Source organism: Grus americana, chromosome 4 (genome assembly GCF_028858705.1).
Source record: "Grus americana isolate bGruAme1 chromosome 4, bGruAme1.mat, whole genome shotgun sequence".
In the NCBI taxonomy this organism is placed as follows: Eukaryota; Metazoa; Chordata; class Aves; order Gruiformes; family Gruidae; genus Grus; species Grus americana.
In genome coordinates this window covers 2,914,055-2,940,151 of record NC_072855.1, presented here as the reverse complement: position 1 = coordinate 2,940,151, position 26,097 = coordinate 2,914,055, and the positions used below count along the sequence as shown (strand labels likewise).

Here is a 26,097-nt window from a genome sequence, read left to right as displayed (position 1 = left end):
GATGTTTGACAGTGACAATTAATTCAGACACTGATTAATTGTCAAAGTAATCAGTGTCTAAACAGTGTCAGAATTTCTGACTTCAATTTTCGTTTACAAAGTTTAGATGTTTTCAAAGGACTTAAGAAACCTCTTGGTACAAGATCCCAGACTTTGGCAAAGTAGTCCATGAACCAGTTTGCTTGTCCCTTTCAGAAGTTCCTCTCATTAACATTTCTCAGTAATTAGCATTTTCTGGCTCCGATGGTTTTTTTGGCATTTTTAGCTTGTTAACACCAGATTTCGATAGCATCCAAGAGCTTAATGTCCTGTAGAGACAGTGGTCACCTCTGCCCAGGCTACTGCTTGTCCATTTGCAAAGCAGAGCAGCCCAATGGTGAGACTGAGATCACACAAGCCAGGATGGATTGAGATGGCATCACCATCTTGACTTACAAGGGCACATTCTACACTGCTATTCTTCCCAGTAGCAGGAAAAAGTTACAAGTTTTGAGCAGCCAGTGGATTTTGCCAATCTAACCCAGGTACTTACATGATACAGAGCCAGGACTGCTGATACTGCACCCCCGTGACTGTCGCTGTGACCCCTTGAATTGTATCGGATAAGAGGTGAACTAGGAAAAAGAAGAGAGGGAAGTGTTACACACTGCCTGTGTTTGGTTTGCAACTGCAAATAATATTTCCTTTCAAATGGAAGCCGAGTACTAATACCAAGCATACTTATTTATCTGCACAGTGGATTGATGCAAGGGTGGGGGGTGACAGAGCAAGATGGAAAAATTTGTCCCAATACTTTTGAATTCTGTCCTTAAACTATTCACAGCTTGGAAAAGCAGCTGATTTCTCCTCCCAACATCAACCTACTGCAGTATTAGGTTATTAGATTAGCATTATTCAATACACACACACGCAGACAGGACTGGAAGAGGCGTCATTCTGACTTCCCTGCCCTCTCTCCCCCTCTTCCTAACTACTGTTCTCAGATTATTTTTATGGCATTGCTTAATTTTTCTTTATTGGCAGAAAGCCTAAATTAAAGAGATTATAAATGCAAAGCTCTAAGACAGGTAGCAAGAAGTAACCAAAGCATGAACATGCTTACTACATGCTCAGGACTTGACATATCTGTTAAACAAATTCACTGAGGCTGTGACAGTTACATTTGAGGTGCGATGTACATGTTTGTATATTCATTCCTGTTGACTCTGAAACATCATGGGTGCCTACAGAGAAACAATGCTTAGTTAAGCTTCTTTACATCTTGGGCTAAAAGATAGCGTTTTAGACTACACTATGACATTTGCCGATAGCTTAAGGTGACACATGAGCCAACAACGTTGGCCAGGGCTGCCCTAACTGAGTTTCTAGAGGAAAACAAAGCACTTCTCGTCCCTTCCAGTGGGCTGGGAACAAAGCAAAGGCTCAGCCCTCCCCAACCAATTACTTGTCCAAAGCAGTCAAACTTTCCCAGCCTGTGTGAATTTAGATGGAGAATCACAAGGCAAAGGAGCCATTTCTGAAGGGACACCACCAAGTGTGTCTCTGCTGAAGAGCACACACTTGTCTGGGGATAACCACACCTAATGGCTCCAAACAGACAAGACACTCCAGTGCTGTAGGCTTCTCACCCCAGAGAACACTGCTATGTGTCATCGTAATGAAATAGGGGCAAGACTCCACCAAAACATAAAACCTCAAGAGACACAAGATCCTTCAGCCTGGGTGACATAGAAAAATAAACCCCAGTGTCACATGCAACATGCAAGTCTGGGGACCACGCAATAGTGAGCATTGAACACACCACCAATGGATAGGATGACAACTTAACAGTAACCCACTGGCAAAAGCAAATCAAGTGTTGATTACCGTTCCCTTCTCGTGGGGTCCCTGAATCCGTGAATAAAGTGCTCATGATTTTTTCAAAGTTGCAGCTTGGCTCCATGTTCTCAGGATCTTCGGCAAAATGTTTCAGCATCTCTCGAAGAACATCGTCCAAGGAGGTGGCCGTTTCATCAAGGATGATGCTGGCTCTGGCCAAGAACCCATCCAGGTCTCTGTGGGCTCTGACTTCCTCCTCAAAATTCTTTAACTTCAGGTACTGTGTTAAGAAGAGGTCAGAGCATTAGACAGCTGTACACAATATCTAACAGCAAAGGACTAGGATCTGTGTAGTTCACAAGTAGATCGTTTTGGTGAGGTTTCTGCCATCAAACCAACAGTTCTGGAATCACTTTGACCATTCAGATCACATTACAGGAGAAAAGGGGCTTTGTGTTATATTATTAACACATTGAAGACTTGCATTTTCAAGGCTTATCCTAACAGAGCCACCATAGGCGAATGCCTAGGCACCATTTACACCCTGAAATAGAAAGCAGAATTTAAAAATAGTTTTGTTGCCTAGGATAAAGCACAGAAGTTAGCCTAAGAGCAAAAATGCTTAAGGTAGCATTTCAAATCCTCTTTAGGTTTATATAATTCAAGAAGTCTGCAGAAACAAAGAAAAAGTTATCTGGAAGAAATGGGCTCTAAGCTCAGCAGCATGAAAAGATTATCAGTATGCATCTCAGTACAACCTAACCAAGTTCTTCTCAAACTGGGAAGCATCTGCCCCCAGTGCTCCCAGTTAGGGAGCGTGAAGTAGGAGATGGGGAATGCCATCCAGCCCTTCACCTTTTTTGATACTTCCTAAATTTCCATTGTTCCCACTCCCAAGGAAGTTGTCCTCCTTTGTGCATAACATTTAGCTTTGAATCGATTAAAAAAAAAGACAGCAGACAGAGGCTGAAACTGTCTCAACTCTCTGCTGGTTCCCTCTGCTGTCCCAGACTTGATGGAAGAAACAGCTACGCTGTATTACAGAACCTCAACTCCTTTCCGTATTTGTCAGCTGTGAAGTTCATTGAGTGATCAAACTACAAATGCATCGTTCCATTTCACAGTCCTTGGAAATCCACACACTGTTAGCACTCACAGTACTAGTCAAGAAGGACTGACAGTCCTCTCCTCTCCTTCAACAGCTTAAGATCGAGTGAGGAAGAGGGAACTGTACTTTGTTATGTGGATCTTCCTTCCGACAGGAAACCAGCCAGGCTTGAATTCATGATGTTGATGAACAGATTGTCAAGATACATTTAAGCCCTCAGTCTCCCTTAATCTCAGTAAGAATCAAGCTCTGAATTGCTTTTACAAGTCTGACACCAAGCTGCCTCCACAACCAGGACCTTGGCACATTCCCCCCAAGTTACAGGACCTCCCCAGCGCCTGAGTCATCAATACCCTTCTCTCACACATACCCTGTCTACCTTTTCCATTTATAGCCTAGACACAGTGGAAAAATGCTAATATCTTACTAATTACTGTAATTATCAGAGCAACTATCAAGTTGTCAGTACACATCCATTGCAATTAGCACTGTTTTACTCTGCATCAATCATTTCTTACACAGCATCCTTGAGAGGGAAGATTCTCTGAAGGATTTCAGCTCCCATCTCCAAGGCTTTATTAGCATCTGCTCTTAGGAGAGGAGACAGCGACACAGCTACATTACAACTCCACCTAAAAGAGACCATATATCTGCAAGTGGCCAAGTCAGTCTCAAATTATCACTACCTGATAGCACATTAAAACACCTATCGCCATCTGTAACACTGCTGTTCATGGGGTCACCATACGACCAGCAACCGCATCCCAAAGGTAACTCATTTCAGCTTGTCTGGCATGCTGAGTCCAACCTGGGATATAGGTTCAAATAGCAAAGACCTAGACAGGATTTAACAAGGTGGATGGCAGAGGAGGTAACCTTCCTCATACCTCCATGGGTAAGAACATCACGAGTCCCACAGTGCCAAGCAGCTTTCAAAAAAAGCAAGAGTGGCTTCGTGTCATCAACTTCTCTCATGCATGAGAGAAGCCACCAGAAGTGGACAGTGGGAGGAGACAGTTGAAGGATAGCTGAGGGACAGCAGAAATGAATCAAAGGCATTCAGAAAAGGGCTATTATCTGCCCACATCATCTCAATCAACTCTGATCCTCCAGCAAGCTGTGCATGACAGCATCGTTTGCTTGCTATGGCAGGACAGCACTGTCAGCAGCTTACTACAAGTCATAAGCATTCAGCTCAGCTCTGAACAAGCTTCAGGCAAATCCTCGGGTAAATAATTTTCCATGCTGTGGTCCTGTTTTATTCTACTGCTCCTGGTCCTTTATAAGAAATAGGGACAATACCCATCCCTATTATCACTCCCATAACATTGGGGAAGATGCACACATTAAACATCTCAAGGCAACTAGCCACCGTGAAAGAACGTAACTACATCACTCCCTGAGACAAACCAAAATCAAATTAGTGGAAGCACCGGTACAGCAGCACCTCAGAGATAGCTCAAATAGAACTGTTCCAGTCAGGACACCCGCTGGTTTCAGAAGAGATTAGTGATTGCTCCTTCACAAATATTTTTAACTAGATAGTCAAGTCACACCAGGATACTTGATGCTGGAAACTGCTTAGCTAGAAACTCAAAACAGCTCAGCCCCCTCCAACTTCAGGCAGGTCTCCTGGTCAGTCACACACTCTACCTGTGCAAAAAAGAGCTTTCAAAACTCATCAAGGTGGCCCAAAATGCAACTTCTCTGCTGGGTGGCTGCTCTGGAGACTAACTCCACTTACAGACACTGCAAGAATCTTATATGAAGGGGTGTCCAAAAAGCATGTTGTCCCAAGCAGAGCTCTACCTGTGCTGTTGCCATGGTCACTTGGGCCAATTCCCACAGAAACACACTGCAATAGTGATTAAATATTTTAAACCGTGTCAAGGAGCTTCTCCTTATTTATGCCTACCAAGTGCTGTGCTAGATAGCAACTTGCCCAAGACACAGATTGCCCTTCCAGCACTCCTGATAGGGCAACAAGAACTATGGCCTACCACCAGAGACAGGGACAACCCAGCAGGGAAACATCTCCAGACAAAGCTTCTGACCTGACCACTTTTCTGCTAGCAATTTCCCCTTCTCAGACATTTGGGGCCATCTCCTCTGTGACTCAGGTCCAAATTTCCTTTGCATTTGAAGCACAAAATTTCAACTTGGCCTCCCTGGAGGCAAAAACTGGCTATAGTATCTTTTCTCAAGCCCTGCTAAAGCACACTAGCTCTCTGGTATTTGTCGCTCAACAGCACACTAAAGTGCTCGAGCATGAGCTATAGTCCAGAAAAGCAGGAATACTACAGCTCTAAAAAGGAAAAATAAAATAGAAGAGACTTATGTGTTAGCAGTTTCCAACTACTTATCAGAGGCAGATCCTGCATTTGGGCTTAGAATTTGCACTTTAAGTGATTAAGTTCTTAGGTTACTTTCAGTCAAGTGTACACAACTCAAGAGAACCTTGGCACTAGTATTAGACAAGACAAATTATTGACAAAGAGATTTCCATTCCTGAGCACAGAATAGCTTATTTTCATTTCTATGACTTAATATCAAACAGTGTCTAATTCTTTTGGTGGTGGTTGTGTGTTTGTTTTTTTCAAAACTTGGGGGGAAGGTTTCTTCTACTAAAGCTATTATTTTCCTCCCCCTACTAATTCAGCCTGCTGAAATACCTTTTCAAGATTTGATCTTAGAGGCCTAAAGCAAGGCAGAGTTAGAGAGCTCTTTGGGATTCCCTAAAAATCCCTGAAGGCTTTGGTACAAAGATTTAAGAACCCAAGTTACAACCTTCAATGAAGCCAGCAATATATGATTTACCACGATCAGCAATGCTACAGCTTCATGCAGCCAGCCCACCCCTCCAACCAGCAGACAAGACGAGTCAAGACAACTTAAAGTACCATGAGCCATACCTCACAGCCCCAAAGACCAAGACTTCATGTGGTATTAAATATCAACCTATTTCCCCCTGCATACTTTCTGTATATTTTCATAGTGGGAAGTCTGTAGTAATACAGCCTATATGATTTTTTTTTTTTTGCATTTTCACTTTATCATTACTGAGTTGCAATCTCAAGAGCAACTGTAAATTAAGTGTTGTTTCCTAATCATCCCCCTAGACTGTGTGTTGCCAGGGAATTCACTCCTGCTGAACCTTGTGAAGGCAGATCTGATCAGCTGGAATAAACAGGAGACAAAATCACAGCAGTTATCTATTGGGTATTTCTGCTTTCGGCTCAAGAGGAGCTCAGCAGCCTGAATCTCTATGGTGTATGCTTGGATCCCTTTGCAGGCAGCTGCAGAGGAGAAAGTGATGAATTAACATGTCAAGGAATTGTCTGGGACAAAAAGCAGTGGAACAATCAGAATTACAGAGGAACTGTTTGGAGAACAAGCAGCACATGGCTTTTTAGGTTTAAAGACAGACAGAGGAATTCAAGGAAAGAGGCATTAATATATCTTCTGTTTAGGCCAGTAAAAAACACCTCCCCACCCCCACAGAGTGTTTCAAGATCCTTTCCTCTACTTCTAGGGGATAAAAAAAACCAATAAACAGATCACACAGCATCACTACTTACCTTCCTTGATGTGTGCAGTAACACGCAGCCAGCACTTTCATTTTCAGCTAGAAAGAGGGGAAAAAAATAGTCAGAAGAGCGTTACTATTGCAGGTACCTGACAGGCAGCAGAACAAGATGAAGTATCACTCTTGGCAGAGGATGATCTCTAGAGAAAAGCAGAGACTCCATTTTTTACAACATTTCCCATTTTGGAAGTGTAAACCAAGTGTAGAAGTAGCTTTTGGCATTATTTGATCAGTTGGGGTTTGTGGCATTTGTTGTTTTTTCCCCCCAGATTCCCTATGTATTTTTACTCTTCACTTCTCCCCCTGCCAAAAAAAAGTTCTAACTCCTAATCCTTTAGGTAATCATTTAATCCAATGCATCGTTGTTTGATAGATTGAGGCTAAGATTGCATGAGTCACACTTGTTTGGAAACCACTCTTGTCCTCATTAAAGAGTCAACAATAACACCCAGGCACTTCCAAGGGAGCAGGCTGCAAGAGATCACATGCAGTGACTCGAAGATGAGCACATTAATGTCCTGTCAACTCACCATGCTGCCTCCATAAATCTAAGCATAAAGCAACAGAGCTCTTGGGAAAGAAAATTGCTGTTTAGAGACTATTAAATGTCACTTAATATGCAGCTGAGATCCTGGGTACCCCTGTCCCTCTAAGTTCCCAGTTCAAATTTCCAAGCACTAACATTAATATTTTTTTAGGGTATGTGAAGCAATTTTTTGGGTATAAACTAAAAAACAAATAAACCCCCATTTTTGCCACAAGCCCACTCCACACTGCTTGCATCCAAGGCAGCTTCTCTGTAGCATCACTATTACCATAGGTACTGTCTGTGCATCCTTCTCCTTAAGTCCTCATCTTCACACTCCCCAAAAACCCCACAAGACTGAGCTGCTACCAAAATTATACATCAAACACGAAGAGTTTTTTTTCATTCAAATGAGTGTAGTGACAGCATGGAAAAAACCCACTGAAGACCAAAAACTTTTCCAGAGGCCAAGCTGTGGAAAAGTACAGAGATGTAACAGAGTTACAGCTATTCAGATCAGGTTTTTGCTTCTTCTCCAGATCTGGACTTCCAAATCCTAACCCATTTCACAGGCTGACCACACGCAGAGGCACCTTCAAGCCCAGCCCTGCTACTCCCCTAAAAAAAATAGGTTGACTGAGGATGCAATTCACAAAACACCAGAACTCAAAAAAAGCAATTTTTTTTGCACACAGAAAACTGCTTTAACCAAAACCATCCCTGATCAAACAGGAATTCAAGTCATGTCTGCAGTGGGGTTAAAAGGCTTCGACTCAAAACTGGGAGCAGAGTTGACTGCAGTAGAGAAAAAGAAAAGGATTGCCTTCATCTCCCACTAAAGAGAAGATGGTTCAGAGGCTTTGGTTACATCACCCAACTTCTTCCAAAGTTCACTTAGATGCTGCATATGTGATTAAAAGCATCACTTAACTAGACAAGCCTGCTGGTGCAACAGTCCCAATTATTACTGCTTTTGACACATCTTTTGGAAAACGCAAGCTGTTTCATCTAAAAAATGCTATTTATTATTAAAAAGCAAGCACCCAAATAAACTAGAAACATCAAGTGTTTTCCCTAGGCTCTTACATTTGTAGTTCTCTAACGCTCACTTACTCAACTTACAGCCTAATTACACATGCAAAAGTATGCTGGAAGATTTAGAAGCAATAAATATTCATTGAGGAGAAAACATGTTTTGTTTTTTCTGCTCTTGCAATAAGTAGTTCTCAACAGACAAAAAATACCCACAGCCCTGAACAACAGCAAGCACACGCTAAAGAGATATCTGCGTATCTGCAGTCCATCCTTACGGATGCATGCAAACACAACAGAAATTCATGTTGTCCTTTTATCATACAGCAACTCTCGCTTTCTCTTATCAGTTTCAAGCGCGTATCAATCTTCTTCGCTGACAGCTCCCTCAGGTACTCATCTTGGATGAGCACTGAGTGCTGCTTTATCAACGCAAGCAAAAACATCTAATTACATCTGTTGGACCAGGATCTTTCAAACTTCTCAGAAAAGCTGTTTTGGGTACAGAGGTGATGCTTTGGAAGGCCCAGGGCCTCATTCATCATTTCATCCAAGCAACACGCCACTCAGACTTGACCCATGGGAAGGAGACAGCTGGATATGGCTATCCCAGTTCTGGGCTGTTATCTTAAAGGCCCACTGGAGTGCTATAACATTACACGGGGGTAGTAGCAAATCCACTGGAACATGAAAAACAGAGAGGAAAATACAGAGACTTCCCAAGTGCTCTTCTGCCTGGCTTATGAACCACCCACTTACTGCAGGGGAACCCACTAGGCAACATGGGATAAAACCCTCCACAAGACTGCCCATGATACATCGATCAGGAGACAGCTTGGCTAAAGCCCAACACCAACCACCACCAGCCTGCCACTCATCTTCTCCTCCTTCATGGCACTATTAGTTCTTCCCTCCAGTTATGGAGGGGCTGAAGAGGTGCAACACCCTTGACCATTATGCCTCCACGGAGGAGCCCTTCACATGCACAAAACAGAGACAAAACCAAAGATTCACCCTCTAGTGACAAGGAAGAAACTATCCATCAATCAATCATCAGTTATGTCTCACTACCACGAGTAATAACTAGATTTCACATCTGAATGTCAGGATTAAGCACACTTAAACAGAAAGAGGTCACAGCCATTTAAAATTTTTCATTTCGATTTATGTGGTCCTCCTTGCTGGACAAAGCAGGCTGCAAAAGTCTATTTTAGGTAAGCTAGCTAGCTACGGGCATTATCGTCTCCGTCTTCATAGTTAAAAGGAGAGCTGCCAGGGGTGGCCGACCTTATCTGTTAGGCTGTGCTCCAGGTTCTGCCCAGGGGAAAACCAAAAAGTCAGCGACGCATCTCCGACATCCCCTGGCAGCCACATCAAGGCGACAGGCATATCCCGAATTTCTAGGAAGCACGCACACAAGCACGCAGCATTACTGAATATGCTACAAGCAACTTGCTGGGAGTTCACTTCAGTTTTAACAACGCTGATGAATTGCCAACATTAGACTTACGCTTGTAGCCTCATGTTGGCATGCTCAGAGCCCTGCCCGGGCACTGTGGCATGCCTTCATTTTTTGTTTCCCACCATGTGCAGAAGAACAGGATCCATCCAGGTTCTCAACATGAACAAGGAGATTTAATACTTGGAAGTGAGAAATGCAGCAGGAAATTTATTTTATACACTCCAAAGCCATTTCATCCCAGCTGCCCTTTACATAACATCCCTGACAGCAACCCAGAGACATTAAATCCCCTAACCTGCTTACCCCCCACTCCCTTTTTAAATAATGACATCTTTGATACAAAGACAACTCTGAAAACAAACCCATGAAAGTCATATGCCAAAGTTTAAGGCTTTTCACCTTTTGCCTTAAGGGATTTCCTTTCACTTAAGATCCTCTTTTCAACCCTTTCCCCGTACAGGTCCCCAGTGCTGCTCTTAACACCCGAGAAGACCCAAAAGTCTCTGGAGCGAAGTCACCACTGGATGCCTGCAGCATATTTTTCTTTGGGATAAAGGAGTGGAAATTGGAAAACATAGACTTTTTGGCTGTGCAGGTGTCAGTGCACATGACTTTAGATCTACACGCACTCCCCCAGTGCATATGCATAGTAAATCAGCTAATAAAATCAGAGCAGAATACTACATTAGCACTTTCATAGTTTTCTCAGAAAAATATCAAGGATCAGGTGTAAGTGGAAGTATTTAAGGTTGGGGTTTTTTTATTAATTAAAAAGCTATTTTATCTGGGCTTTCTTCAGGGGTCTGAGCAAATCTAAGCCTCAACCACTTGTATTGAACCACAGGGCAAGCAGCAAAACCTGTTCTGCTTTTAGAATCTGTTGCCTTAAAAAAATATAAATAAAAATGCATCAGCACATGGCATGACAGGAGCTTGTTAGGAGCTGTGGAGATACCTCTAACTCGTCACTGGCAGTGAGGGATTGCACAAGCAGGATATCAAGGGGATCCTTTGCTTTGCTGCCCTGCCATGGCTGTGCCTAGTCTGGACTCATCCCCAGACTTGAGTAATTTTGGTGAAATACTGTTAAATAATTGTGCCCCAGCTATCCCACATTCCCACAGTAGAGTAGTGGGCTGAGCTGCAGCAGAAAATCTAAAATCAGCTGGGTTTATCCCTTTTAAACCAACTCCCAGGTTAAAAGGCAGGTGGGAATAAGCAACTAGCTGCAAATTTCTGGAGCAGGCAGAAGAAAAACTTCACCTGAATAATGGCACAGACATTGCAGCGGCTGGGCAGGTGAAAGACTATCACCTCACACTCCTCCTTGGCCATCGCAGAGGAATTGGAAAGAGGTGGACAGCACAAGATAAGAACGCTGAGCGCTGCGTCATTTGTCACACCCCCCAACTCCTCAGACATGCACGCACTGCAAAAGCAAAGTCTTTTTTTTTTTTTTTTTTTTAAAGAAAAGCTGCAATAGGCTTTGTCATTAAATTTTGGGCAGGGGAAAAAGGTGCAATTTTCCATGTGAACTGGAGGGACAGGGAGCTCAAAATCCTGGGGGAAGCTGACCCCAAGGTGAAACACCTAAAAGGGAGAACACTGTCTTTGCATGGAACCACCTGCACTACACCTAAACCCCCCCAGCACCTCCCTTGCCTTCATAAGCACCACTTTGAAAACATACTCATCAGGAAATTCAGGAGGGAGGCCGTCTCCCCCCCACCCCCCCCAACACAATCGGTATATCCACTTTCCATTAGAGTATAGGAAGCTTTGGGAGCCCAACATCCCACGCTGACATCAAACTGCTAAAACAGGAGTTATCAGATGGAACGCGTGGGTCAGCATTGTGCCTCGAGACATAAAAAGGACCTTGGTATTAATGTGAGGAAATGTGACTATTGTGTACAGAATGATACCCATTCAGGCCCAGACCACTTGTCTCTGGACACTACTCTCTCTGGAATATCCTTGGCGCCAGCATCTAGCATTTCTCCTCGTCCCCTTAAAAAAAAAATCATCTCAGCAGGGGCTGGGCCATGAGTTAGAGCACCGTGTTTTGCTCGGAGCAGCAGCGGCGGGCGTGCACGTGCATGCCTCTGGAGTGGATTGCAGGAAACTGTTGATTCTCCGTATCTAGGAATGATCAATTGTCCAGAGGGTGGAACAGGCTTTAATTTCTCATGAAGCGTAAATTGTGTTCCGTTATTTCCCCCACACACACCCCAACGAAGACACATCCTGCTTTCCAATTGGCTTTTCACTGCCATCAGGATTTTGCCTTCTTCCCTCCAAAAACTGCTTCAGGCACCTCTCTGCAGCTAAAACCACCAGCATGAGAACCAGCTGTAAGTGGCAATGCATACTAAAGTTGAGCAGCTATAGCTCCATGAATCCCTGATAAATTGTGCCCAAGTTTAGGAAAAAATCCTGTGCAAACCCTACTATTGCAATCTGGGGAAAGGAGGAGCAGGTGAATTGTTTTAAAACCCCAAACTTCAAAAACAAGGTCCAAATTATGACAATATTTGCCTGACTGATTTAAGGGAGCTGCCAAGCAGATAAGAACACTGTGACTGATGGCAAGGCAGTAGCCCCTCACATTTTGCAGACCCACTGCAACAAGTGAGGCTTGCATTAGCCTGTCCACCAACTTTAAGGCTCAACCTAAACCAAAATCCTGTGTCTATTTGCAGGGATTTATTTCCAAGCATGCTGCAGATAAAGCAGCAAGTGGTTGAATCTCGTAGTTCGATGGTTCTGCAACAGGCTGAAGGGATACAGGTATGTACACCTGCAGCCCAGGCTCCAGATGGATTTATGGAAAAGTCCACATATAAAATACAAAAAGAGACAGTAAAATTCACATCTAGGTAGCACTAAGACAGAACAGTTAATACACCTCTAGCTAGGTGAGAGAATAGGAAAGCAGTTGTAAAGCCGTATAAGAGCCTGCAAGCCACTAGACAGCTAACCTGGTAGTTAAGAAATAAGCAGGGCTTGTAGCACACCCGTCTGGAGAGGAAAGAGGCACACACACCCCACCACCACCACCACCGCACAAACTCACTGATGCTCCTCATCCTCTCTGGTACAAGTTCCCAGGGAACAGAGCATCAAGCTGGGTTTTCCACCTGCAGCACAGGAAAGGTAACATCCCTGCCTCTGTGATGGGGACTCCCTCTTCAACCTCAGGCAGAGGTGTCAGGGAAAAGCGACTTCATTTAGGGCTAGAATGCAGTACTGACTTCTGCAAAAATAAATGCAGCAGGGCACAGACCTAACATTTCACTTACATACATTTATTGTGAGACTTAAGTACAAGTCCCAGTCTCTCTAAAATCCATCCTGATCTTCCCCCCAAAAAGGCAGATCCCAGGTGCAAAAGCATCTAGCTTCAGATTAAGACCCTTCATGTTAGAGATACTAGCATTTACTGAAAACAGAAATCTTGACACCAAAACCTAAGCTGGAAGAATGAGAGGCAGAAGAGAATTAAAAAAAAGCTTTTCATCACCTACCACAAGGAAGCAATAAAACAGCCAGGAGAAAGGACCCAAGTGTCAAGACTGAGAAGCATTTATAGTGCTTGGGCATCTGCATTGATTTGGACTCAATATTACATGCAAAAGCAGCTAGTTTTAATTAAAAATGAGAGGTCATACCTTAAACCCTAAATTTCTTCAAGCTATCCCGTTTTATACACATCTGTGCACAGAGCCCAGCATTTTATGGCAATGGTTAATTGTCAGAGTTTTATGGACCATGCTATGTTTTGTTGGCTCAACGTTTAATCCTACACAGCGATCTCCAAAACAGAATTACAGGAAAGTGCATCCAGTTATGCTCATAGCAAGCTGTACATCCATCATATGGAGATTAACAGCTCAACAGGATGATGGCAGAGCTGTCACTGCATCTGTGATTCCACTTACATTGCCTGCCAGCACCCAGCCCCTGAGGTACCAACTCATCCCCTCCCCAGAGATATTTTTGGATCTTTTAGCCCTTCACTACAGTGGGCAGCAACCCCACAATAGCTCATCAGAAACAGTCCCCAGCTTGAGAGAATTTGGACACCACATTCAGCCAAGAGACCCAACTGTGACAACCAGAACATGCTCACAGAGCCTCAGATATCTCAGAGCAGCTATTTATCTTTTTTCAAGTCTCCTTAGAGGTTTTTCCTGCTGGACATTGAGCGAGTATTTTATGTAGCAAGTGCATCTGACACTAGGGAGCAAATCAATATAAGCATCACTGGAGACCCCCCCTCTGCAGACGACAGCCCATGCTCAGTCTCTCTCTGGCCAGGCAGCAGCTGCCCAGGCCCCACCAAGCATTGTGAAGGGCTGCATGACACAAGAGGGTAATAGCAAGCCCAGCTTAGAGAAAGCAAGAAAGTGAGGTAGGGATGGAAAGATGCCATTCCCACACTTGCTTTTCCAATGTGATAAAGAGCATCAGAAGATCACGTAGTATCCTGGAGCACTAGCTCCCTTGGGGGTTAGAAATGAGGCATTTGAAGGGGGGGGTAGATCTTGTAATGCCTAGACAGAACCTGCTTCCCCCCCCCCCCCATTTCTGCCTTTCTTTTCAGCTTGTCTTGCTTGAAACAAACACTGCAAATATTCAGCTCCACAGTTTTGTTCCAAGAACAAAAAGTCTGAATATAAACCAAAACACCCAGAGAACAGCAGCAACGCAAGGACGTTTCTGAAAAGTGTTCCCTTGTGGAGTTGAACAAGGAGCAGTACTCCCAGATACACCTCAGCAAAGGAAGAGTTAAACCTCATTGGGGGGGGGGGGGGGGGGGGGAGAGCTTTAAAAGCTCATGAAGAGGGGTTTCTCTTCCAGCAGCTCAGGCTACTTTCATTAGCAGAAGAGCTTAAAGGGCTCATCTCAGCCACCTGAGAGGTCAGCTCTCCAGGAGGATCAGCTATGCCCTCTGCAGCCAGAGACTGACTTAGTATGTAGAAAATCAACTCTCGAAGATGCTTCAGCAAAACTACCTCTGAGAAAGAGCTGACAGCCTAGATGACTCAAAACCTAGAATCTGAGGAATCCTATGCCTGATGCTCACAGAGAACCACCTGGATTTTGGCTACCTGGACCACTTTGATGCTGTCATGGGAAAAAAGAAAAAAATTAATTTGACTTCCCACATGCCCTTAGCGAAAGTCTGAGCTTTAGTTCTGCCTGAAGCCTGTTTTTTAAAACCTCCATCCTTGCATTTGAAAGGAGACTCCAGCACATCAGAAGTCCATTTTTCCTTAAAAATCCTAAACATCTCAGCTGAAGAAAAAGGATACAACTAATACCACTGTCAAACATCAGTGCTTGAGGGAACTAAGGAAGCCTTTCTTGTCCTGTTTTGAATGGAAGGGAAAACACTTACAGAAAGCTCAGGAGGACACACAAGGAAAGTCAGCTTCTTCAGACACAGAAGAATCCACAGCACTTTTGCATTCCTCATTCCTGAACAATGCACCCCATGGCATTAAGCCCAGACTTGTCATAGCAGAGTACAGTTCCCCTTAATCTTTCAATTAAAATGGCATTTCTAAAATTGCAGGCTTGAAAATTGCTAGATATTATTCTTAAGTTAAAGTCACTGCTCCAATTCAAAAAGTAGACTTCAGGACAGTCAAGCAGAGGTCTGGGCCGTGCCTATTCTGCATCACTGTTTCCAATAATTGCTCACTATAGATCAATTGGGATTTGTTTGTAATCTGAAAATACCTTTCAGCAAATTTAAAGGACTCTGCAATACCGTGACACCAAGTTTAATCCAGAGCCCTCACATTTAATCTCCAAAATAGTCAGTGCCCACACAGGCAGGCTCCAGGCTGCCTCCAGCTGCCAAGATGAAACCCAGGCTGCTGCTGTGTCCCAGAGATTGTTTTCTCCTAGGCACATACTGCTAAAGCCAGGTTTTGCTAGCCCTCCTCCTTCACCATTTAGCACATGCCTTACAGAGGGTGTCAAAATGGTGTGCTAGAGGCAAAAGCAACCTCTAGAGCAATCTAGGGATTTCATTCCTCAACAGCAAGCATTTTAAGTATCTTCACAATTTGTGTTAACTAGGCTGCATGGAAGTCCCCTCCACCTTGCTCCCCACATCAGGCAAAGTTTCTAAAGGATGCTAGCATGACAAGGAGTACACAAAGAGCACAGTTTTGGGCAGACAAGCATGATACACAACAGCATTTACCTGTCTTGTAGGCATAGCTGCGTGCTGTGGGGGCCTTACCGCCATCGGAGATGTTTTACAGGCTAGTTTTCTCCTCATTTTTGCTATCTGCCTCAACACAGCAGGTGCAGGGATTGCTTGTCAGCTTCATCCTCTAGTCAGGATGATTAAACCCAAAAGGCACATGTCCAGCCCCAAAAGTCCCTCTACACTTTGTTCCCTTGCTGGTTGTTGTGGAGAACAGTGACTGACCCAAGGTGATTCACAGCTCCAACTCTCATCCAGCATTTCAATTAAAACATGATCAAGAGACCCTCCAAAAACCTTGGGAAGCCCCAGAGCCACATTTGAGTTATCTACAGGGATCTCACACACACCAAAAATCCTGTTTCTTTCCTAGAAACAGCTCTCATCCAGTGACCAGGCCACAGCAGTGAGAGCTACAGCAAGGCCACAGCCCCCAAACTCAAGGCCTTGCTTTAAAAAAAAGGACGGAAAAAGGAGTTGGGACACTGAAGACCTGCTCAGCAGCCAGCCTTTTATTAGGATTAAAAAAATAACTGAATAAAAATTGCTCCAAAATTTCACAGCAAGGAACAACCCCATTTTGGGGGGCAGCACTCACCAGTAGCATTCGGCGGCACCTCCAGGTTGACATTGACAAAGAAGCGGATGCTGTCCCCCGAGACAATGGAGGAATTCACCGCGTCGAAGAGCTCCTCGCCCCCTGTCTCCTCCTTGGTCTCGCAGCCATCGTCCGTGTCGCACTTGAGGTACCCTGCCAACGACATAGGGAGAGCGGTCAGTGGGGCTGCAGGCCAGGGCCCAGAACCGCCATGGTGCGGGCATACCCACCGATCATGGCTGCCGAGGACTGCAGCCAGGCCTCGAGGCTTCAAACCTTGGCAGCACCTGGGGCCTTGTGAGGGGCTTCTCTTATGCCCTCGCCTGGTGAGGGCTGAAAATTATAAGCAATCAGCTCCAGCACATTTTGGGTTGGCCTCAAGCGTGCATCCAAAGGGCCACACTGGAGCCTGGCCAAGCCAGCCTGCTCACTGAGTCAATGGCTCGAGTGGCAAATCCAAGGGGGTACGCCTTGCTCCTCTCAGATCAAAACAAAACAGGATGAAAACTCAGACTGGAAACCATAAAAACACCAAGCAGTGACCCAAAACCAAGAGCTGTGTCACAGCACCAGCATACCCTAAACCTAACACTTTCATCAGCTCAAGTCACTGGCAGCACAGCAGTTTCACTTACGGTTCAGCAATTTGAAACTGAGGAAGGAAAAAAGAAAAGAGATGTTTCCAAGGAGACACCTGATACAGACAGACAGACCTGCAGCTCCCCACAGGGCAGAGGAGCAGGTCACAGGAGGCAGCAGCACCGAGAAAGCGAGACAAGTTTCTTAATTACAGCGGACAACTCCTTAGCCTTTCGCAACGCTTCTAATTAGAGTTTAACCTAGCCTCATTCAACAGCAAGCTGGTTCACTGCAACGTTTTATTACAAAGCAGCTGGAGGACTCTTGTGGCATGCTCATGTATCATGTTTAATTAGGAGAATTAGGGACATTATAGAATGTCAATTTTTACATTACCAGGATTATTCAGCAGCTTCTACCCATCTTCTGACAAGTCTTTTATGCCTAATTTGAAGCAGGGAGGGATATATTTCATTAGCTTGCTTTAGGCACTACAGCAAAATGAAATGGGTGAGCTTCAAGGCCGAGGCTTGAATGGAAGCTACAATATTGATGGCTTTTTTTAAAGCCTTATATAAGCAAATGTAGAGGCTGCAGCAGCTGAAAGCAGCACACGCGGTCTGAGGGATCTCGAGCTGACAGCTTGCCACCACAAAAAACAAGCCTTGAGCAGGGAGGCCACAAACAGGAACTCAATGACACAGGACAGGGGCTGCAGCACTTCCTGCCGCGGGTGACACACCGACAGGCGCTCATCCCGAGCACTCGGCATCTCCCCAGGAGAGCTGCAGGGGCTCCAAGCCTTCAGGTGACTCCTGAGCTCCTTGTCTGAGCCATAGGAAACCCGACAAAAAACTGACTAATCCCCCTCCTGATCTCTGCCTACCTGCTTGACAGGAATAAGTGTGAATTGGTCCTATCAGAAGTGGTCTGAAGGCTTCAAAAAGCATACAGGTTGCTGCTGTCCCCATCCAGCCAGGGAGACAATCAGCAAAATACACTAAGGGTGCTGTCCTCTGCTGCTGGGGGAGCTTAGGCAGCCATTTCCATCCCCGCATGATGAAAACTTGTCCAAAGAAAGAGAGAAAGAAGTGAGGTGAGGAAAGCGTGGGAAACACCTGAACACAATACCTGAAGCATCATGGCACTGTAGGCACCACCAGCTATGGAACATCTGTGCAAGGGCTGGCAAATGTACCAGGACTGCAGGGCAGCCTGTGTCCTGGAGGGAGGACAGCAGCCAGACAGGGTGCTGCTGACATCAGAAGTACTACAGAGCCCCACACAAGCATCTCAATCCCAAATGAAGTGCCAAACCTGGGGTTTGGTTCCTCTGAAATGCATGACAGGCACCATAACCTCTCCTCAGCTCAGCAGAGCACCCACCCACCAGTGCTGACAGCCCCCTTGGTGCCAGGAGAGCTTCAGCAGCCCTGCAAAGCAAAAGTCAGCCTGGGATAGGCTCAAATCCATGATCCTGGCTTTTCCATCTCAGCCGTATCCAGGATTGCAGCCCCAGGGAAGTTGTCACAACAGGTTTGCTCTTCTCCATCCTTCCCACTCTGTGGGTGGCACACTGGGGCAAGATGGTTTGAGCACACAGCTCAGAACATGCTTGAGTTTTTCCCCACCGGCCTAAGGCAATTAAAACACAGATGGGTAAATGGGTAAAAGCCAAGCAGGGAAGACTATTTATTCCTATCCAAAGTCCACTGAAATTTCCTTGATAAGAGCACAGCAGCAGTGGGCCCTGAAAGCAGGGAGGGCTGGAGACAGAGAAGCAGGACAGGAGCTGGAAGAAGGGCAAGGGTGGAGTAAGACCAGAGGGTTGGGCAGAGGTCAGCAAGGACTCTGGCAAGGGAAGCATCCTCTGTTCCTCCCTCTTTAAGGGAGGAAAGAGCAGAACAAAAGGCAGCCGAGCCTTGTGTCCCTTGGGCAAGGGACGGACAAAACACTCAAGCTTGCAAATAATCCCAAACCTGGGCTGTACAGGAACTGCACTCCCGGGCAGGTGTCTGCTTTGTCACTAAACCACCTCAAGGCTTCAAATCACTCCTGTTTTGAATCTTTCAGTCTATTAGTCTGCCAAGCATTTTAAAGCACAAGCAACTTAATGCCTGTCAAATGTGGGGTCACCTCGAGGTGAGAGGATGAGCTGTGTGCATGGCAGATGCACCTTCCCTTCCCTCTGAGCATGGCTCAATAGCTGCCTCCAGCCCTGGCAGCTGTTTTTCCCCCATTGCCTGATGATCACCGAGTGCCACTCCTGCTGCTTGAAGGGCAGCAGATGCCACAAGCGACAGCAGAAGCTGTTCAGCTCCTCTAAAAGTTTGACTGGTGTTTTACAGAAGTTCAGAGTAGGATCCGATGTGGTCATTGCACAATTTGTGTAAATATCAATCAGGTTTCCATATGGAAGCACAGTCTCAGTAACACTTTATATCCTGTGCTATCAGCAGTTGCTTCAGGGAGGTGGGGGGGGGCAGTTAGACACCTTTGCATATAGCTTCAAATCGGCTGGGGAAGAGCTTAGAGACCTCCAAAATGGTGATCCCCATCTCTCTCTCAGCAGATTGCCACCTTCACATGAAGGCAGCATTTGCTGAAGCACCAAGAGCTACATGACAGGGTGAGTCAGACCTCTGAGCACAGGAAGTACCACTTCAGCCTGAAATATGGTCTGAAAGCACTAGAGACAAGAGATTTTGTTGAGTAGGAGGCCAGAGTCAGGAACCGAGTTAAGGTTAGCTGAGGAGATCAGTGCAGCCCTCCTGTACCTTGAAGAACACCTTTTGTGGTCAGGATGACCCCCACTCAGTCCACGCTGCAGGACTCATCTCATAACAAAAAGAATGGAAAAGGATGAAAAGCACATGAGGCCAAGGACAGCAGGTGCCATCCTTCAGCACTGCAGGAACAAAATCAATTCCTCACCCCGTGCAGCCATAAGTAGCAGATGCCCTGACCCTAAGTCTTCCTGCACCTCAGCTCGTCCTTTGCAATGTGAAAATAAGCCATTCCCCTATTTTATGCAGGTGCTGGGAAGAAAAAAAACCCCACAATTTCTCTAATCATTCCCCTGTAAAGCATCACCCCTTCCCCTGTAATTCATGCCTGGCCCAGGCCTGCCTTGCTCTAACATCTCAATATCCATCCCCAGCCTTCTCTCCTTACTCTCATCACCTTTTCACATCCACTTCATCTTCCCGGTCCCGCTGCTATCAACCCTCTCACATCTCTGACTAGGTGCTTGCCCTGCAGCTATTTTGCTTTTGAGCTGAGTTTTAAGAGCCCAGGGCTCTGTCGGGAAGAGCAGTGAATTGAGCTGCAGCAATCGGAGGTGGCATTACCTCTCCCTCCACTGCCTTAGCAGCACCTGGCAGCTGTACTCGGGGTAATAAAATCAGAGTAGTAGTTAACAGGAAGCACAACTTCAGCCACAACATATACGTTCCCTAGAAAAGCTCAATTGCTCTGTGGGAGCAGCACTCATAGCCCAGGGGCTGCAGACTTCTCCAAGAAAGCTGAAATCTTAATCATGGAACTCAATTTCCTGGGAGAAAAGCAGTTATATTACTAATGACATCATCTCACATCCCAGGTTATGAGACTTATGCCAGACACAGTCCCAGCATAACCTCTCGGCTGACAAAGCCAATCACGGTATTTTGATCAACATCTGCAAACACACACGCTAACCAGGAGGTTAGGAGTGCAAATGCATCTATCCATGCTTTGCTTTGGACTCGGTTTAGCGCAGCACATCAGACAGAACATTCAAGAAAGAGGTTTTTGGGGGAGAAGGCATTTTTCCTTTTGGCATTACCCAGATGTTGCACAGTTTTGCATAGCATGCGCATACCCAGATTTTTTTGTTCAGGCAGATATATTGCTGCTACTGTTTTAGCAAAAGTTACACAGATGAGATAAGGTACATATCCACGTAGCTAGATTCGCAGGGCAAAATAGGAAAGCTAAGATCAAAACTTGTCAAAAGTTACCGACCTCTGCCAAGTCTCTGCAGAAATTGCTGGCTTTATTTCTGAAGGACCACATATGCTATGTTAACACTCCAAGTACTCAAAGCAGTTTTCTGGAAAAGCACTGATTTTACCCTCAACTTCCAAGGTAGTCTACACTACAAGTCTGGAAAAGTGTTCTCGTTGATAGCACCTGTTTGTACAGCAATGTCTATTCCCTCAGCCAAATCCAGGCTTCCAGAATCATGGGGTGGCATCTGCTCTTCTGAAGAGGTGGTAGTTGCCCCCCCTCCCACAAAATCTCTTCAAAAAGCCAGAAAACTAAAGTTACATTAAGACAGTTCTTTTGAGCTCAGTGCTGGATTGCCAATCATATAGCTTTTAGCATGGCTAGCTGTTATCTCAGATTTCTCCAATGAGTTTTTAGGCACAGAAGGCAGCAAATTGCAGAACAGTCCCTTTTACTGGTTTTCCAAAATAGCACTTGGTCACCTCACCAGAACACCGGTACACACTGTGTTCCTGCCAGATTCAGCAGCCTCAGACATTTTACCCTGGGAAAAACAAAGGTTTTTCTCCTAACATCACTGCTTTAGATATTTTTGTCACTCATCCTGATCCTTTCAGAGCTCAAATCCACTGTTTCAAGCCGTAAACTTCACACAGCCAAACAGCCAGGTCTGCTGCAGTCACAGTCAAGTGCAGGAGTTGGCAAGTTTTTGTTTTGGAATAGCCGAAGAGCTATTTGCATCCACTTTCTCTGAAGAACTACAGGTCAAGTACAGAAGGACAATGGAAGCAATAATAATATATATTTAATAGCTTTTAAAGTTAAGTGGGCATTAACTGGGACACAGGCATAATCCTAAAATCAGGTCTGGTTCTTTGAGCATCCTAGTGCTCAGCTGTAATATAGTGTTAAGGAACGAGAGAATTAAACTCTGTATCTACCTAAAAAACAGTCATGATACTGGCATTAAGTTAAAAAAAGTAAGTTTCATCTAATTTTTCCACTCATGGATTTTCAACTTGCTCTAACCAACAATAGACACTAATTTTTAAGAAAGGCATGAAGTTTTAATTAACCTGAGCTGAAGTGATCAGCATGAGCTTTAAGCTATCAGAGAGCTTGCTTTGATCCCCAAGTACTGCAGGCTTGCAGATTCACTGCGTCACTCAGAAAATACCCAAATCCCCAACACTGGGTGCAAAAGGAAACTCAATTAATAATGGAGCCTCCACCTCCATTTTGACCTTTAACACTCTGCACAAAAACACAGACTCAAGTTGCCTCCAAAGGTTAGATAACCTTATGGTTAGTTAGCATTGGCAGGGATAAAGCAATTGAAGGATTCAGAAGAGACCAGGAAGAACTTTGTACAAGTGTTATTAGTTCTCCAATCTGCACAGTATTTTTCTAGAAAAAAAAAAAGGGTTTAAACAGCATCCTACTCTCACACACTAACCAAGGCAAGCTTCTGGTTGTATCTCATATGCTAGTTTCAGCAAAATTCACCTACTTACCAAAACAGCTCTCCTTTTTCAGACAAAGGGAGCCAACTGTATTGATAGAACAGCATCTCTTAGGTAAATATTTGCCTAAATTTTACATGTTCTTCCTGAGGTTAAGCTTCAAAATTGGGGATTACGTATTGTTTTGAATCAGAAGAGTCTGAAAAGCAGTCATGAAAGATTCCTTCCTAATTACTCCATTTCACAGACAATAACAATTGCAGTGCTGTAGCTGCAGAGCAATACCTTCCAAAAGGCTGCTATCAAGTCACATTTTGCAAAGTTGTCTCCCACAAAATTAAAAATTTAAGCCACACTGATTAAATAAAGCAGTTCTGCATACAGCTGGATGCTTGCTAGAATTTTAAGCTTTTCCTTTGGTTCACAGTCAAGAGATTTCCTGGCAAGGCTCATTATTTTTGTTCTAAGCAGATTTACCCATCGCGCAGCAGGCAGCCACATGGACGTGGTTTATGCCAGCCCAGGAGAAGACAACTAGGACAGGTAGGGGTTGTCCACAGACTGCGTTGTTAGACTGCTAACAATTAATTGGCAAGAGGGGTCCAGAGCTTACCTCCCGTGCTTTTGGTTAGACAACCTCCTTTATTAAGCCAAATATTATGGGTTGGCACAGGTAGACTAATGACTTCTCTGTGTCATCCAGATGGGATTTAGAGAAGTGCCCTCCAATCCCAGCCCCTCCATGGGTACCTTAAGGGGCAGAAGAGCTGGGGAAGTGTTGAGTGATGCTTTTTGGCTCTTGAGCAGTCACTGGGAGCCCATCAGATATGGGTTTCAAGCCTTCTGGAGTAACAGCCACCTGCTACAGAGATGTCAATCCATTACCTGAGCTTTCAGCGTGCTTCAAGACAGACTAAACCACAACCTCCTCTTGTTAAAAAAAAATGTGGAAAGTGTCTAGCAGGTGAGTCACCAAGACCAGACCTGCATCCTTTAAGTAACAGATCCCTTCACTACTGGCTGGCCATAACTTCAGTCACACATTTCCAACCCTACTTTGAGTCAGTCTTGTCATGAAGAGCCAGATGGAAACATAAAGTTTCCCCTGCCACTTCAGTAATAATTCATAACAGAACTGAGAGAACTGATCTGCTACAAAAACACACCCAGGCACTTTTGAATTAATTCCAGTATTGTATTTTGCAGCCAGATTTCTAGGAAATGTTGTGAATAATCCAAGTAATTCAGTGGGGCTTTGTTTTTATTTTTCATTTAGTTTTTACAAAACACAGCAGCATGTGTAATTTCAGTTCTGTACCAGAACTCACAGAAATCAGGAGCGTTCATTTTATTATAGGCCTCCTGATAGACAATTCTCAGAAATAAAAATCTGAGAGAGACCTGCAAGCCACCCTCTCCAGCTCTCCATAGGTAGCAGTAGTGCATCTCCTGCTGGTAAACTGGGCATCTCATCATGGGAAGCCCATTGCAAAAGGATTTGTTTCACAAAAAACATTTAGATTAATCTCCTAGTTAGGCAAACAATTCCAAGACAGATAAAGACAAATTAAAAAAACCAAACCCCACAGCACACATACCAAACTGAACTGCAAACTGAAAAACAAAAACAAGCAGATAAAATATATCCAAACATCCCAAGCCAGACTGGGGCCTTGGGGCCCTTCAACACAACTGCAATTTATTGTGCCAGCAAAACCAATTAATAAGTCAGAGGAGACCAAGCAGTGAGGGATTTGCTCTGGAAGACAAAAATTTATGCTGCAATATCTGTTAAGCCAGCTTTAAAACAATGCAACAGTTCAAATATCCCCAGCACTATACTGGGACTCCTTCCCTTGGATTTTGCAAGAAGAACTAGAAAGCCTCTGGTTTTATGTCTTATCAGGGAAAGTTCATGGGTCAATTAAAAAGCTCATCATACATTGACATTAGCTGTGAGTGATTAAATTCTGCCAATGCCTTCAGAGCTAATCCACTTGCAGCAAGCACAGGATACTCCCCCCACAAGACCAAGGGGGGTGCAGGAGGCTGACAGCCAAGAGGCACTGTGGGGCTTGAGTAGTTATTCTGAACACTGATTGCTGAGCTGCATTTCATCAGGACTCCTAATATCTTCAGGTTTGGATTGGGTCTACACAATCATCTCATTAGTCACTTAAATTTGCCAGGAAGAAAACTCATTTGACAAAACAACCTTGGTGAACATTCAAGTTACTTAAGCAGCCTGCTCATGGGGCAGGTAGGGGGAACACCAAATATTACTGGGCCATGCCAAATTTTGTTCATTTGCTTGTCCCAGATTCAAAAGTAAAAGCATGGATTTTCATCAGCAAGATATGTAAAAGGACAACTATTAAAACTGACAATATGCATGGGTGAAGAACAGAATATGGCCAACAGCTGCCATCATACCTGCTGCTACCCAACTCTCCATCAGAAACTTCTAACTGGGCAGGCACAAACTGATTTCCTTATGTTTCCTTATTTTTCCTCTTAATTTTGCCTCTACAGAGCAAGCTACTAAACCAGTTGGGGTTTGGGGTTTTTTTTGTTGGTTCACACCCCCAGTCATATTGCATTGCATTTACCTTCTGCAATACACTAAAGGCTACAAAAGTAGCTTACAGTCAAGTTCTTCCAGCAATAGGGGAAAACCAGAATTTGTAGCTAAAGACATGGGCTCCTTTGATTGACTTTCCAGATTTTTAGCCAGTTAAGAAGTTATCAAATAGATTGGTACATGACTGGGACCATAAAAACCCTCTGAGCTTCCAGATCAGTCATATATTAGCATCCATTCACTAGAAAATCCTTCCTGGGCTTTCCTCAGCTCCTCAGTAATTAACAGAGCTACAAATTATTAAATACTTCAGTAAGTTTTGATGAACAGTAAATATCCAGGAGATTCTTACAAGGCACTGCTTTGGTGCTGCAGCCAAGATTACCCTCACTACAATAATTTAAACTAAAACTGAAGTATCAACTTTTAAGTTTTAACATTGCTGCAGCTGCTATCGAGAACACAAGGGTAAGAAAAAAGTTAGCTGGCAAAGACAGTCTCTAAACAGATCCTCAGATACAGTCAAAAACAAAAACATCCTAATTACTAAGGATACAGAAAACCATATGTATATACAAGATCTCAGGAGGAGATAAGGAAAAAGCTTGACTGTGCAAAGAGCAATAGTATCAGAAGATGTTTCTACTGAGAAAGGGGAAAAATAAGTGCTAAAGCAATCAAAAAGGTTTGTTGTGTTGTTTTTTTCTTTTTCTTCTTTGCTCCCCCTCACCCTTCAAACACACAGCTTAGTGGTTTGGCTTTTTTATTTTAAAGGTGGGGCAAGAGCATCTCTTGGTCTCCATAATGAACTGGCAGATCTGAACGAGTGGTGCCAAGAAACAGCTTAATGATTACATAGCTCCATTTCAAAACAAGTAGTTTTGAAACTATGTGAAAAGGTAACTTCTTTCACTGCAGTTTCCTCTAGTCCTGATTAAGTTTTTGGGTAAATCTTCAAGAATCTGAGTGCACGAAACTTCTGTACAGAGAGAGCCAAAGCACTGCCTTGCAGAGGCATGTGAACCCCCAAGATGTGCTGTCCATGTATTCTGTGCAGAAACACACAAGCCCTCAGTTAAATCAGGCAGTAGAAGGTGACTCATCACTCAACAGCAACTGAACTTTTAA

At 44.3% G+C, this 26,097-nt stretch overlaps 1 protein-coding gene across 4 annotated transcripts in view; it reads right to left on the bottom strand.

Moving 5' to 3' along the window:
* Nucleotides 1–26,097, bottom strand: part of SLC4A11 (solute carrier family 4 member 11) — a 97,891-nt gene that overhangs the window by 52,587 nt on the left and 19,207 nt on the right. For 3 of the 4 annotated variants that reach the window (XM_054824417.1, XM_054824415.1, XM_054824418.1), the window contains exons 3-7: nt 16,357–16,509; nt 6,505–6,551; nt 1,867–2,098; nt 1,161–1,223; nt 533–614 (exon numbers count right to left, since the gene is read on the bottom strand). In XM_054824417.1, coding sequence (XP_054680392.1) covers nt 533–614; nt 1,161–1,223; nt 1,867–2,098; nt 6,505–6,551; nt 16,357–16,509 — 577 coding nt within the window. The remainder of the gene's footprint in view (nt 1–532; nt 615–1,160; nt 1,224–1,866; nt 2,099–6,504; nt 6,552–16,356; nt 16,510–26,097) is intronic. The other variant, XM_054824416.1, reaches the window with a different exon arrangement.